This window comes from Corvus moneduloides, chromosome Z (genome assembly GCF_009650955.1).
Source record: "Corvus moneduloides isolate bCorMon1 chromosome Z, bCorMon1.pri, whole genome shotgun sequence".
Classification (NCBI taxonomy): domain Eukaryota; kingdom Metazoa; phylum Chordata; class Aves; order Passeriformes; family Corvidae; genus Corvus; species Corvus moneduloides.
The window spans coordinates 69,446,301-69,462,211 of NC_045511.1; the positions used below are offsets into that span (position 1 = coordinate 69,446,301).

Below are 15,911 nucleotides of genomic sequence, written 5' to 3' on the forward strand. Positions count from 1 at the left end.
GAACTCATCTTCCCTCTTGAAGAATATATAAAAGGCAAGTCCTCCATGTCACATGGCAAAATGCCCTAATATTTTATTCCTAGAAAAATAGGATTGCCCAATTTCACAGATACATCTGCAAATGTTGGACTGCAAGATGCACTTAGTTATTGCTTCAAGGCAATTGTCATAAACTGTTGGCTACAGTTGAATTTAACACCTTTGAAAAGGCCAGTTCCATGCATTAAGGACTTGATTGGACAAAAGATGTACAAGTCAATGTCATCCTTCCTTAGAGCAGGAATTTGGACTGGATGACCTGCTGAGGTCCTTTCCAGTCTGGATGATTCTGTGGCATGGCCATCTTGATATTCATTAAAAGAAACCAACCCATAAACTGAGTATTTTACCTAAGCTCTTGCGTGTAGTTTAATTCAACATGTTCTTGCATTTAAGAAAGTTGACAAACTTGAAAATGCCACTCTGGAGTCTATACAGTAAAACATAACACACAAAACAGGACTCCTTTACATGCCTCTTTGGTGAATTACTTTATAATACTTACAGTGAATTCTCATTTTATTTCATACACTATACACTAAATTTGCAATCAACAATATTTCAAAATAAACCAGTTCCCAAGTTCACTAGACTTTCCATTTCAACACTTAGGCATTTAAAATACATGAAAGTTAGATTAATAATAAAGTAGACCTGATCTGAAGTCAGAACTTACAAAGAGCAACATCTTTCCATTATTTTATGGAAAGCATGACTGCTTTCCATAAGTGATAACTACACAATCATTAATGATTAAAATGCAGATCAATTTACAGCATTCACAAAAACAGACTTGCCACATGAATGTGAAAAAAAGCAGCAGCCTCTCATAATTTAGAAGTGACTTTCCACATGCTTGTTTCATCTCTCCCTGCCCCCCCCGCCCCACCCCATATTTATTGATGAAACCAAGAAGGACTACATCACCTAGAATAATTAAAAATCATTCTCAGGCTGAGTCTGAAGGGGGAGAGGGCAAAAATTATGTACTTCAGTGGTTCCCTTGCACATAAACTGTTAGCTCTGTTCCACAAAATATTTAAACCAGCAGAGACTTTAAATGACAGACATCAGTGCTAGTTAAGGAGACAATTTTATACATACCACTCCAATCTAACAAAAGAGAAACTCTAGGAAAAGCCAATTGTTTTCATAGGCTTTCTGTACACTTTGAACACCAATACTACTACTACTACACAGATTTGTATGATTATTATAATCTCATATGGAGCAGTAGAGTAAAACTAAACCCTGAAGTTATCCATGGAAAGTCAACTAAAAATGGCACTTACACATGCACACATCAGTTTCTATTTTGCTTTATTCACACTTAGTTATTGTAAGCCTTGCAAACAAACTGCAAGACAGCCAAATTTGCATTCTGTGCAACTTTTCCTCAAACCCATTTTTCATTGTTTTTATACAAAGTAAGAGTTTCCCCTTTGTCTTCTGCCACACTGCAGCAAAATAAGTCTTCTATGTACCTGTAAATAATAACATTTAAGTCTACTTAAGTCACTTTTACAGTTTCTATTTTACTCACAGTTCCATTAACAGTGAAGTTGGAAACATTTTCAAAAGACCAGTAAAGCCATCAGTCCCCTACTTGCAAGTTCTTACAACTTAAGAAAAGAAATTCCTTTCAACTGGCTAGCAGTCCATATTAAACATCAGATGTGATGCTCATAAAGCAGATATTAACAATTCATATCCATTCCTTACGTCAGTGAACTGGTAAGAGGAAAAGGAAATCCTCAATGCAATCACATTTGAAATCTGATCCCCTTTATATGACTGCATATGACATACTCAATTTGTGTCTGTAATTTTTAAACAGTCCTTTTTTAATTACACTTCGGCAACTATATCCCCATTTTTAAAACAAGTTGTTCTACAGTGTAAGGAGAATCCACAGAGTGGATTCCTCGAAGTTCATTTTCTAAGCCATTTAAACAATAACTGGGTTAGCAAGTGAATCATGTCCAATGTGCTAGATCCAGACCTGGACAGATTAAGAAACATTTTGAAGCAGTGTTGAGTAAATAATTTTGGTAAGCTGTAAAACTGCCATATGCAAGGTATACTGTACTATAACAGCTCCAAATCCTTTATAGAAACCTTGCATTCCTTCTTCCCGTTTTATAGTATTTATGCAGTCTTTCATTCCCTCATACTGAGTATTGATTGGAAGCACTTCATAGCCAAGGTCTGTATTGTCAATTATTGTGCGTGTCCCTTGAATATGAAGGCGGTGCAAAACTGTTTCCAGTGGGTAAAGCATGACATCAGCACAAAGGCTAGCAGCAAAGCTAGCAATAAGTTCTGGAAAATACGCATCCAGCATGCTCTGCACAGAAGAGGAGCTCTCAGTTGGAAGGTTGTGGGAATTATCCCTTTTCAAAACAAACAAGACAAGCTTCTGGACGATGGAACTGATGACGTAGTGAAGAACTCCATGTAGAGCAGTGGGGAAAGTCAAGACCATCAGAGGAAGGAGACGCTTGCTATGGGGTACTCCCAAGCCTAAAACTCTGCCAATTCCCTCTTTCACGCAGTCCAGGATGCCAGGATTGTCTCGAATTATTTCACTCTACAAGCACAAAGAAGGAGTTACGATTCATGCTGAGCACTTCAAAACCATCCTGACATCTACTCTGACACTTTATCACTGTTGAACTTTTCTTTTTTAAAGTTAAACACTTGCATGCTATTGTGTCTACACAGCTGTACAAATAAAAGGCCCTTGTTATAACACTCTTCATAGCATTCAACTAAGCTTTCTTTTAAAGAACCCATCTTAAAGAGGTGAGGGTTTTTTAATGTATATTGCAGTTATCTGTGTTCTACCGAAGAAATTCAACTCTCAGCCTACTGCTGAAAGTATCAGAATGCGAAACAGTCATGAACTTAAAATGTCTACATCTGGAGCAAACTGCCAGGAAGTACTTATTTAATTCAAAATGCCTTTACTTTAAAGACTGTGACTATAACCTTTGAACTTGAATGTACGTAGTAAAGACTTATACAACTAGTGTAGAATGGTCATTTTTAACATGCATTTAATAGGTTCCGTTTTGAATGTTCTCATGCATTTAAAGTAGTATTCTTTACCCATGCTGTTTGTTAGTGAAGAGATAATTATTTTGTTCATGCAGCGCAAACAAAAATCTTGTAATAATTATCTACTCTATTATACTTCACCTTTGAGTGTAGGATTAAGCTAAAAACATTATTTCTCCTACTAATGCTTATACAAACTCCAGTGTTTTATCATGTGGTTTACATCCCAAATTCAAGATTTGGATGTTCTCCTGAATGCCCGAGTCTCTGAGTCCATGTGGTCTGTGTCCTGACCTCATGCCAGAATAAACCACCAGAATATTCCTCAGTATTTTGGGGAAATACTAAACAGCCTATAGAGCCTTCATGGTCTTTTCTGTGCAGGAGAGAAACTAGTTCAAACACCTGAGAACATAACGCTGTTGCAGACTTTAAGTACAAGTTAAGCAGCACAACCCCTGCTGACTCCTCTCCTGTCCCACATCACTACAGTCACTGCACTTCAAAACCGTTCTTGCTTTGGCCAAACACGCCACCATGAGGTTTTAGATGCTAATGACAAAAGAACTAATGTGACAGCTACAAACTTCCACCACTTACAGCTATTTTGATGAAATGTATTTACTTGGGTGTCAAACAGATACTGTTGAACAGCATGGTTTATCAGAATTAACACAAAGTCTATATAAACCTGCTAGTAGCAAATCCAACGATCTTTAACTTCTCTGATTTTTTACTGGTCATTGTTGCCTTGCAGCACAGGAATGTAATGCAAACCTGGCAAGCCAAGTTGCTCCCCTGCATTGATTAATACAGTATAAAGATCTTCACAAATGCTATCATTACCTCTGCTGTATTTCTAATAAGCTGATGAACTTTCCAAGAACTCAATAACATATTTCATACAGCATATATATATATATATATACACACACACATACTCATTCACTAAAATACTTGCACACAGCCAAAGCTACTAATCTTAAAATCCTCAGATCTCAGTGGAATTTTCATAACCAATCATTACAGAGAAGATCACCTACCTAAAAGGCTGGGAGAGATGCTTTTTTGGCTTTTTATTGTTATCCTATTAAGCTGCTTTCTAGCAAAGAAACTTTATACTTATTTTGCAAACAGAAGGCAGACTCTAAATTATGCTCTCTTTTATCTTCTATTGGTAAAAAATTTACCCATGTCCAACAGCGCAGGTAATGCAACATCCTTTCAGACAAAAATACAAGCAGTAAGATACCTAGATATAACATTCCATTCTGTGGCCTGCTATGAACTCCAGAAACATTAACAGTGTTCCACTATTGTTTCTAGTTCCAGAATTATGGCATGCTCAGGGTAGAGCCATTCCCCAGTAATTAAGAACTTGAGTTCCAGCCAGCTTCCCATTATGACACCAGCTAAGTCTCCCAAATATTCCACAACTCAAGAGATCCCCTGAGGAAAGAGGGTTTATAAAATAGGGAATATCTTTAGAGGAAATGAGTTTGTTTTTGGGAGTCTGTCTATACCTCTCTCTGCACAGATGCTTAATCTCACCTATCCTGTTAATCCATGATGCAGCCAGTTCAGACAGAACAGCTCTCCTAGTACCTTCTGGCTCATTTAAGCTTGGATCCTGTGCACAGAGCAGAATCCTGCCCCTTAAAGGAGTCCATGCGTGTAAAGTACATGCTGAAACTATGAAACTGCAGAAGTCAGCCTTCTCCCCAGAAAAAGCACCATTTTGGAGATACACACCAGCAAATCGGTCTTGACAATACTTATAAGTTGCCCATGCTATGAATGAAAATTATTACTTTGATGACTGAGAAACATGAGAGTGACTATCCTGCACCCTCCACACAAGAACTCTACAGAAAGAGTACCATTAGCTGCACAGAAATTCTGTCATGTCATCTAAGAGCAAGTCATTATACAGACATGGCTGGAAGAATTATCCTGGACCATTTGTGCACAGCTAACCCTTGCCTTTCTTCAGAAAGAGATGCAACACCACACTGACAGGCAGTCTGCAACACAGTGCTATGGGGTACTCTGCACAGTTGCAGAACAAGATCTATTCTAAGTGACAGGTCCAGATTTTAATTTTCATGGCTACAGAAGAACTAGATAAAGATTAAAAGTAAAAAGTTGATTGAATGAAAACCCCACTGAACTACTGGAAAAAACTTTACAGTTGTTACAGGGGGTGGGTGTCACTGTAACAACTTGCCTAGGAAGGCAAAGTTTAAAAATCTTACATGAGAAAAACTTCCTTATGTTTTATCTGCTGGAGCACAAAGATATAGCATGTCCCTAGTTGATATTCAATATATTCCAACTATCTACATTAAGTGTTCTTTCTAACTGAAGATTTAGAGTTAAGACACTACACTAATATACCCTTCATAGTAAACACCCATTTCAGCTAAGTCGTAAGTCAAACAAAACAAATGCAACTACTGCAACATAAACCTGAATACAAAATCAAAGATTCATTTCTCCATATAATCTAATCTATAAAGAGTAACAGTATCTTTCTAAATGTTCCAAATATATGTAAGTTACCTGTACAGTTTCAATCAGGCTCGCAGAATAAAAAGGCATTGCTATTACATGTGTTAACCTGCAGAAATTAACAATATAAGAATTAATGTAATGACAATACTGTAATTTTAGGCAAACAGGCACCTGAAAGTTGATGAAGTTATCTAGCACATTATTCCTGAGAGAAAATTAACAAAGCATAACTCAATTACTAAAATGTACATCAACAAGTTGAGATAAGCTTCAGTCAAAAGTGTAGTTAAATTCTACTTCCATGTGACCAGACTGATTGAGGTCTAAAAGAATCTAATCTTTTAAATCAGTAGTTCCATAGACACAGGGATCTAGTAGGAGAAAATCTTTGAAAGTGGGTTATGCAATCAAGATTGTTCAAAAAATCAACATTTGAAAAGTACTGTTAGCACCTTGTCAAGTAAACATAGCAGCAGACTAAACTTATGTACATTTGGTAGTTTACGGTGTTTAGATAATAAGACATAAGGTAAATAACACATGTCATACTTACGCTTTGAGTAAAAGGTGTCCACCTATCTGCTTGAGGTTCCATTTATGTGAAAGCTCCCTAAAAAGAGAAGTATTTACCACAATATGAATAATCACCCACATGTAATTCTCAAGCAATTCTTCCATGGGTGTCAACATTCAGCTCTTATATTGGTGCTCTACTATCTATGTTGAAGCATTTCCCATATTGGACAGACAGAGCAAAACATTTAGTAAAGCATGCTTAACTTCTAGTAGTTTTTCAGGCCTGTCAGACATTCTATCAAAAAAGTTTCAGTTATTTATTAGTAAGATGTCTGCAGCTCTCACAGCAACTGACTTTAGTGTTTTCCATCTATTTAGCAACCTTATGTACTAGCACTTAAAGCAATTTTCAGGGAACACTGGAGTACTTTCAAAGCTTAATAGTTTTCCTTTATGAAGAAATAATTTTTATTTCATTTTGGTTTTGTTGCGCCTTTTCTGTTCTTTAGGTTATGTTTACCCTGTTGTTGCTCCCTTCCAGAAAATCTAAATCAGATTCTGGCAGTTAGACAAGAACCAATCAAGTACAAGAGGTCAGACTAGAAGTTGCATAGTAATTCTGTACAGACATAACTGAAGTTTTTTGTCTTATGACCAGTCCTCAGCATATTCTGATAAAACAGAAGAAAACCGGTGTGTTTAACACAAAGGTGACGTCAAAAATATTCCCTTAAAGCAGTACTTCTAGTTACACATTTCAAAATATGAACAGCAAATGTTTACATTCTACCTGATAGAAAAAAATAAACCCACCTAGCTCAAGATACCATTCAAAGACCACATGTACTTACAATGCATAATACTCTAGCTATGAGGTATAGACATTTGTCTGAAGCGCTGGGCACACTAAACTTTGCATTTTTAATTGCAAGCTATAAGGTGTTCAGCTTCGATTTTGTCCAGGAATCAGACACTGCTTGTAGTTAAAACAACTCTAATCCAAGAAAGGTAAGATTTTACTCTTTCTGAAAAATTGTGTGTTACTACTAGCGATCACGTTTTAAATACATAGGTCAATCACTAAACAGGATCAGAAGACCACTTTTACCATTATGTATTTCAGACTCTTAGATCACATCCATTTACCCATAATACTTAAATGCTGTGGAAAATGAAACCAGCCAAACTAATGTGTGAAAGCCTAACCTGTCAATCCAGGTATAACTGTCCCTGCAGTGGAAGAACAATTACAGAAGCAGCTTGCCTAGTGAAGAATGTTCAAACCCATTTCTGGGCTCGTCTCCTAAAATAGGGGTATTCTCTCATGATACTATAATATAGAATTAGAATTGACATTTCACTTCTCTGTGTTCTTTGGAGCCTGATAATGTAGTTAAATAACCTTTTAAATCAGATTTGCTGGCACTGCTGCTACATGCAATAACCTTCTCCTCCACATGACTGCCCAAACATGCAAGCCACCATTAAAAATGAAGAGAGAGCATTCAGTAGAAAACTGCTGCGGGGTGATGCATGTATGAGACAACCACTTTAGCCAGATTACTTTCCCAACTCAGTTAGTTTCCTGACTGTTCACACATTGTGTTGGCACAAGGATGGAAGGAGCACAGAGGAAGGAATGAGCTGGTTCCAGCAGAAAGGTTTGTTTCCTTTGGCGGCAGCACCAGCTTACTTTTTGAACTGCTGAACTGGCCCACAAGTAGAAAATCATTGCTGACATTTGTAAGAATTCAGAATTATGAAGATATAAACACCATATCACATCTCATGAACTTAAGCATACCCTAGAGCTGTATCTACACACTTGGAGGAAAGAACAGCCTGGAAATTTCAATTACCATTGAAACAGAACTGACCAAAAACCTTAAATACACACTCCATACAATTTAAGTATGAAATGATTTTGCTAATGCTTTTGAACTTGCAAATACCTACTTTCATTAGTACGGATGCATGCATCATAACAGCATTTGATTCAGCCTAACCATGTTTCTTCTTTTTAAACCCAGGGTAGTTTCCATGTCCTTGAATATTTTTAGTGAAAATATTACTAAACTTCTGTAGCAGAAGGTGGACAAAGTGATGTAGAACAATGAATATTATCTTTAAATGAAGTCAGTCGTTTTTAGTTGTAACATCTTTTTTATGACAATACTGAATAAGGTACATAGAGCTGTTGGTCACGGAAGGCAAAAGACAAAACTGCCAGTCACATAGACTCTCATTTACCATGTCTTCTCATTTACTAACGCAGGCCATTCTGTCCTTTCATTTACCACAGATAGTGCAAACATTCAGCAAAATGTCAGTGCTGGCTCCTTAGCTGTGCAAGTTTCCTGTATTTAGATTAATAAGACCAGGAATTTTTACCTTAGGTATGGTATGTGCTATTACCACACAATAAAAACCCAAATAAAAGAAGAAATTTTTTTTTTATTGTTTATTACAGAGTTGACTACCAACAACCAATTTCCTACAGTATTTCTATACTCAGATCAGTGAGCTGACACAAACATACAAAGCTCCCAGAAAGAGTCTCTCACTATTTATGGATTATGAGGTTATCTTTTCCAAAACAACCACACTGTGTTTGGAAACACCTATTTAATGTCTGGCTGTTCTCATGAAGCAGTATTTTTCAAACAGTCTACATTTCTAACACTTTGGAAATAAGTCAACAACTTACTAATTTGTTTGAAACAGTAAAAAAAAAACACGCAATACCTTGGCAAAGGTGTATATTCACTGATGATGCCTTCTGTTCCCAGAGTTATGCCCTGAACAATGAAAGTGCTGCCCATTCCTTTCCAGAGAGCCCTTGGACCCTGTGTGTTGAAATATGCAACATAAAACTCAAAAATATTTTCATCTTATTAATGACAACATTTCAGTAAATTCAGACCACACAAGGCTACAATTCTACCATTTAACTTTATAACTAAATTCAGGTAACAACTCACTCTTTATCTATAAGAAAGTTTTGTTTTTCAATAATTTCAAAGACTTGTCATTTATTTTGGAGGCATCTCTCCACTGCTAATATTTTGTGTTATAAATTTAACGCCATTTCCTATGGACAGAATGAGCACAAGATGTTAAAAGTATATCCAAAAGAAATTCATAATTAAGAACTTCTTACTGCCTTCTGATCCGAATTTAAGATTGCCATTCCCAGGCAGAACTGGAAATGAATTCAGTACTATCACTGGAAGGAGTCATCACTTCAATAATAATTTTATCCACATAAAGATTAATGACCTTTTAGAACCTTAATGAAAAAAATTAGTTTCAGGGACCTTTTGTTTTCTAACATCTGCAAATCTTTCCACCCTAAGTACTGTACTTCTGAAAAAAATAATGGTTTACCTCATCTTCTTGAAACATAAAAATAACAAACCCTCATAACTGCCATGTTTTTTAACACCACCTACGTAAACACTTAGAGACATACATGCTGTAGGAACTCTCAGTGCTCAGATAGCCAAATACTAACCTGTGTCTTATTGATGCAGTACATGATATTGACAATAGTAAATGGTGTGACATGGTAATTCCGTGCGTGATAGTTAACCTGTTAAAAATATAAATAACGTCAGTCTTAGAAACACACTTGCAGATGCTACAACTCTGAAGGATAAAGGCATTCCCAATGTAAGAATTTTATCTCTGTAAAGATCAGCTAAAAATATGAGTAAGTTCTCACTGAAATTTACAGAAACTGGCAGTACTTTTAAGTATTCGTATGCTGAAAGTTTAAACAATAAACTATACATAAATCAGAAATTATGAAACAAAGCATCCTGCTTGTAAATGGGGATCTGAAAGTAGCTCTGCAGACTCCGAAACACTTGCTGTAATTTGCTTTCCACTGCCCAAACAAAAATGAGTAAGATTTTTCAAAATAAGCTAAACTGCAGAACAGGAAACATGTATTCTACAAGTAAAAACTTGTTAATGTAGCAGAGTCCCCCTAAAAATTGCGAAGCTTCCTGTACTACATACTTTCATACAGAGTATGAAAATACAGAGATATGACTATACACAGGAGCTCTGACTGGAAAAGGTAACATAAAAGACATACCTGACACTGACGACGTAGAACAATGCAAGGATGTGCCAACACATTTTCTGTAAACAGGCTTTAAAAGAAAATTGTATTTAATGCATGGGAAGCCACTAAAAATTCCTTAGAAAAGGCTTGTTAATTGTCTCTAACAACAGCAGATCAGTATTTGGAAAAGCAACATATTTTCTAGTGAACTAATACGGCATTTTTTGATGGCTACCAAACAGCCTCCCAAGGAGCAAGTTACATAAAGTCTGACATATACATTTACTATGAAGAAAACCCATATATATGTAGTATGCACATATTTTTATAAGCAAAACAACATACAAAATTTCTTAATCTCACCCTCCTCAAAGTATCAGGGTATAAAACAAACCAGAACCACAATTATGAGAGGAGTAATTTTACGCTAATTCTGCATACTGTATTATTATTCAAAACTCTCCTTAGCAGGGCCGAGGAGGATTACTTTTTCAGTGAAAACACTACTGATCCAAACCAACTCTCCTACCACTGCCAAAGCTCATATTTCAATCAAAACTTCACAGAGAAGTTCTCGCTTCTAAAGCGGAATTCGTGGTTGCAGCCATTCAGAGAAAATATTCATTTAATCTCAAAATGCCTGAGTGATCAGAGTACTTACCCGTATGTTGTTCAAATCTGGGACATGGATTAGAAAAGCAGAACATCCAGGGTTTTTCTAAACACCCCAAGTCACAGCTACAGGATCACCTGTGGTAGGTTTCTGAACTTCCGACAGACAAGTACAATTGGCACAGTTTTTTAACGATTGAGCTAATTAGTAGTTTGCTACTACCAAAAGAGGTAAAACTTTCCCTGGACATCAGCATCTTAAAGTTCACCACTTTCTCAAAAATACTATCAATAATCAGGGTCACCATAGTAAAGAATAAAATGGCCATCAGACCACTTAGTTAGATGAACATTGTGGTCCCATGATACTTTGGTAATATACTTGAACACATTTTAACCTTCTCAGGAAACATTTGCATTGCCTAAAAATATTAAAAAGTTGCAAGTGTCAAATAAGTTTTCTGGTGTTACTTTCAGATTACTCGGACAGGGTACACACATCCTGGGCATTCCATATGAAAAACTGTCTTACATTTGCCTATGTATTTTTTGAGCAACAGTTAAAGAGAACAGAAACCTAAATGGGTTTTGGGTAGTAGGTTTCTCAACACATGTCAACTGTTCATGGCTATTGAAGTAAAAACACAATATAAAAGTGTATGTAGGGTTTATGAGACAAATAAGAGTTTTACTACCCCTCTGTCACTGAACACAACTCTTACCTTGCAAGGCCAATACCAAAACCAGCAAATCTGTTCAACTGCTCTGAAAAACAAGAAAAAAAACGAACAAAAACCCTGATTATACAGCAGTGATAATCACAAAATAGGAGAAAATGCCATGCACAGGATCTGAAAAACTAATTTTATCCTGTACTTGCGTCAGAAAATTACAAGTATTAAACCACAACATTTATGGCAGCTCAGCAACACAGAATATAAAAAAAATTATTCCCCCAGGAATATTTGCACTTTAGACTGCACTGGAGTTTGTACATACTGTTACATGTAATATTATGCTTTTCTTACAGGGAAAAAAAAAGGGAGAAAGCAAATGGTAAAACAGAGAATATTTTAATACCAAAAAAACCCAATTCAGACCAGCTACTTAAAGATTTAGCATGCATGACTTTACAGTAATTCTGAAACATTATAATTGAGATAATTGAGGTGAAAATAATGCTAAAACAGTAAAAAGGCAAAAATTTGGGAGAAGTTACACAAAAAGCCATGGATGAAGTAAGAAACATCAACAAAAAACAAATTTTCAAGCCGGTTGTTTATCTCCAGTCCTTTGCAAAAATCTAGTTACTAGAGAACTACAAAAGTAATGAATTCAACTCACTGTTGTCTGCCACCAGACAGACATTTGCACATTGGGGATTATCAGACGGAATTTTAAGACGATTATCAGAACAGTAAAGGCACTTTAAAGTTAATGCTCAGCCCTAAAATCTTCAGAGTGCAAGCAGTCTGAAGACATGGATAAAGTCAGTAACTTCAGCGGGGCTCCACACAGATGTGGGAGCCCCCCAAAAAATGGTAAGATACCATTTGCAGCTGCTGGATTCAGTGATTACAGCAACTCCTTATCAGTCCTCCAAAGTGCAGAATGAACACACCTTCCATATGTAGATAGGGGGTAAAAATGTAGTGTCCAAGTAGGCAAGGATACTTAAACAGTGCTTCAACCAGTGCATGCATGGATGGATGGAGTCCAGCTAAAGGCAGTACTCTTTATAAGACCTAAATAAAAACACTGCACTACAGGTCAGAAAAGAAAGACTTGCCTAGTAATATAATTCGATTTCACATAAATTAGTATTTCATAAATCTTTTCATACTCAAGTGTATATAAGCTGCTCCTTTTAATTAAAGCAGATGACATACAGTACCCTAGATACAGCAAGTTTTTCTCAATTCACCTCAACTTCATGAAGACCTAAAATGACACTTTACTTATGCGGGCTTTTACTCAGTTTCCCAACAATTACTGAAAAGGACTGGAACTCAGTTGCTTCCTTAAATCCTACCAGTCCCACAGTTCCCTCGATATCATGCGTGCAGGGGGGAGGGGGAGGCCTACGTCAGCAGCTCATGTTTTAAATCCGAGAGAAGCCACGCAGTCTGGAACACCAACACCGACTAAACAACGAAGCAGTATAAGACGCAAAGGCAGTTCCTGCCTTAAAAGAGGGCGGAGTGTTTCTGCAGGATATTGTTTACATGGGCAGTGAAGAGCTAGCTGACCGCACACTGCTTAACGAGAAGCTGCGGGGCGCGTTCTGGCACTCTCAAATCACATTTGCATGAAGCTACGCAGTGCAGGAGCGCAACAGGCAGTGACGGAGCAGTTCGCCTTCTAAAAGACTTTTCTTCCCCGGCGCTTCAGCACCGCCAGTAAAAATGACGGTCTGGGCGGCGCTCGGCCCGGCCGCGACACAGCCCAGGGCCGCCGCCAGCCCGCCCTCGCCCGCCCCGGCAGGTCATCGCTCCCGGTAGGTGGGAGCCGGGGGTAGGCACGGGACCGGGGAGCGGCGAGAGGCGGCGGCCGCCCCCGGGCCAGCCCAGGCCGGGCCCTCCCTTACCGGCGCCGGGGCCGCCCGCCCCGAGGCTGGCCTCCTCGTTGGGCCCGGCGCCGCCCAGAGGGGTCCCGGCCCCATACGGCGGCGTCTTCTCGCCCCAGTGCAGGTTGCGGCTGCCGGGGATGTCGGGCGGGCTGGTCACCCAGGGGCCCAGCTCCGAGCCGCTGCTGAAGGGCCTGGAGCCGGGGCCCAGTTCGTCGCGGCCGACCCCGCGGTAGCCGAGGCCGTCGAAGCCTTCGGGGCGCCGCGGGTACATGGTGGGGGTGGATGAGGGAACCTGGCGGGGCCGAGGAAAGCGGGAGGGACCGCACTGGCGGCAGCGGACCCGGGACCCGGCGCCCGCCCTGGCACTTCCGGCCGCGCTGAGGCCGCGCGCGTGACCGCCGAGGGGGCGGGGCCGGGGCGCTGGGCCAATGGCGGCGCTCCGCTTGCCCGGCCCGGGGCGGGGCGTCCCGCGCGGGGTGCGGGCGGGCGAGCGCGCCCCCTGGCGGTGCGGCGGGCCAAGGAGGGCCCCCGCCCGCCTGGGCTTGTGGAGAATCCCTGCACCAGCGCTGCTCCCAGCCTTTTCCCGGCGGAGCTCTCCCCGTGGAGAATCGGTGAGAAAGAACAAGAGGTGGCTGGAGAAAGGGGGCCATGCGGACATAAGACAGCACTTTCTGGGGAATAACGTTCTTCTTACAGACCCTGGAGATGAGCAGCACACGGCAAGTGCAGGGATGAGGCCAAGAAGGGGGAACGGACTGTGGAGAGGAATACAGACCACCCAAGATTCCCAAAGCCCTCCCACGTATTTCCATAAAAAATCTGAAAGAGCAGACTACCCATGATAACTGATTGCATAGAAAGTGAGAAGCCCATCTTCAGGGCAGGGAAACTAGTACATAGAAAGTATCCCTCAAGCCCAGGTGGCACCAACAGGGTATCCCATTGGCTGGATCGGTGCAGCTGGATCAATGCTGACACCAGGAGCGGTAATCTCTTCTTTTTCTCTCTCCACCTCTTTAATTCATCTCCCTTTCTGTCTTCCCTTTCACACTACCTCTTTATCTAAAACCCATTGCCATGTGCTTATATAGTAGGTCAGGGACTAAAATATCGATTTCCATGCCAAATATGATATTTACTAATAAAACTTTGTTTATTTGCAGACCCTCTCATTTTTGTTGTTCCTTTCAACCATGAGCATTTATGAATCTTCTTTCCCCTTAAGACTGGGAGGTCACACCCCATGGGTTTGATGATCCCTTAGCTCAGAATCACAGAATCATTAGGTTGAAAAGACCTCCAAGATCGTCAGGTCTAAACTATGACCCTATCAACCAGACCATGGCACTGAGTGCCATGTCCTGTCTTTCCTTAAACACTTCTAGGGATGGTGATTCTACCACCTCCCTGGGCAGCCTATTTCCACGTCTGATCACTCTTTCTGTGAAAAAAAAATTTTCCTAATGTCCTATCTAAACCTCTCCGTGCACATTTAAAACCATTTCCTCTCAACGTGTCGTTTGTTGCATGGGAGAAGAGGCTGACCCCCCATCCCCTTGCTACAATCTCCTTTCAGGCAGCTCATCTTCTCCTGGGACCAACAAGGTCTCACACAACTGCATCTTAGTCTGATGCACAAGTGTTCTCATTTTATGCACTAGGTTAAGCCAGCATTAGTGTGCTCAAGTCTAAGTATAGCATGGATGGCAGGAGTCATCCATTGCTTTGTGAGAGGGGATCTCATTAATTCATATTTGGCAGGTGCCAAAGGATGGTGCCAGACTCTTTTCAGTGGCACCCAGTGACAGGACAAGGAGCAATGGCCATAAACTAAAACACAAGTTCAGCACATAAAATTACAACATAGCTGTACTCTGGTTTGTTATACAGTTTTAGTCTTCCTAAAGTTGTGGAAATCATAAAACCAGAATAGTCAGGGTTGAAAGGAATCTTTGAAGGTCAGATATCTAGACCGGCTGCCCTGCAATGAGCAGGGACATCTTCAATTTCCAGGAGGTGTTTAGAGCCCTGTACAACCTGGCCATTAATGTTCCCAGGGATGTGGCTACAGCCTCTCTGGGCAACCTGTTCCAGTGTTTACCAGCCTTATCATAATCTCAGTCCTTCAGCTGTGTCAACAGCACTATCAGCTTGGTGTCATCTGCAAATTTGCTGAGGGTGCACTCGATCCCACAATGTCCATGTTATTGATAAAGATATTGAACAGTACTGATAAGAAACTAAACATTAGTATTAAATAGTTTCAGGTGTGGGGACCGTGCCTTCTACACAGTGTCCCCAGATCATTCCCTGGTGTTTGACTGTGCTCCCATAGCACAGAACCTATTTTCAAGTGATACAGCAGAAGTTTGGGCTGCTTTCTTTTCTTTGAAACAAAACACAAAGAAAACAATTCAGAGGTTTACTTTTGCAGTGAGAACAAATTTGCAACAGCTTAAGTGCATTGAGCAGCAATTACAGTAGGACAGCTTCTGTGCTAATGATCCCTTAAATTTAATTCCCACGTGA

At 39.8% G+C, this 15,911-nt stretch overlaps 1 protein-coding gene and 1 long non-coding RNA gene across 3 annotated transcripts; one reads left to right on the top strand and one right to left on the bottom strand.

Moving 5' to 3' along the window:
- Window positions 1–381: 381 nt before the first annotated feature.
- On the bottom strand, window positions 382–13,771 carry SLC25A46 (solute carrier family 25 member 46). Of its 2 annotated transcripts, none has more exons than XM_032096280.1 (8): window positions 13,401–13,771; window positions 11,536–11,578; window positions 10,232–10,289; window positions 9,644–9,721; window positions 8,875–8,975; window positions 6,167–6,223; window positions 5,662–5,719; window positions 382–2,629 (listed from the first exon to the last, which is right to left on the bottom strand). In XM_032096280.1, exons 1-8 carry the CDS (start codon window positions 13,651–13,653, stop codon window positions 2,051–2,053), a joined length of 1,227 nt encoding a protein of 408 aa, XP_031952171.1. In that variant the 5' UTR covers window positions 13,654–13,771; the 3' UTR covers window positions 382–2,050. The 2 variants fall into 2 exon arrangements, with proteins under 2 accessions (XP_031952171.1, XP_031952172.1); XM_032096281.1 differs by lacking the exon at window positions 13,401–13,771 and adding an exon at window positions 12,435–13,207.
- Window positions 13,227–14,546, top strand: LOC116437919. Its single transcript, XR_004237531.1, has 2 exons — window positions 13,227–13,310; window positions 14,079–14,546. It is a non-coding gene; the product is annotated as an uncharacterized LOC116437919 (long non-coding RNA).
- The last annotated feature ends 1,365 nt before the right edge of the window (window positions 14,547–15,911 follow it).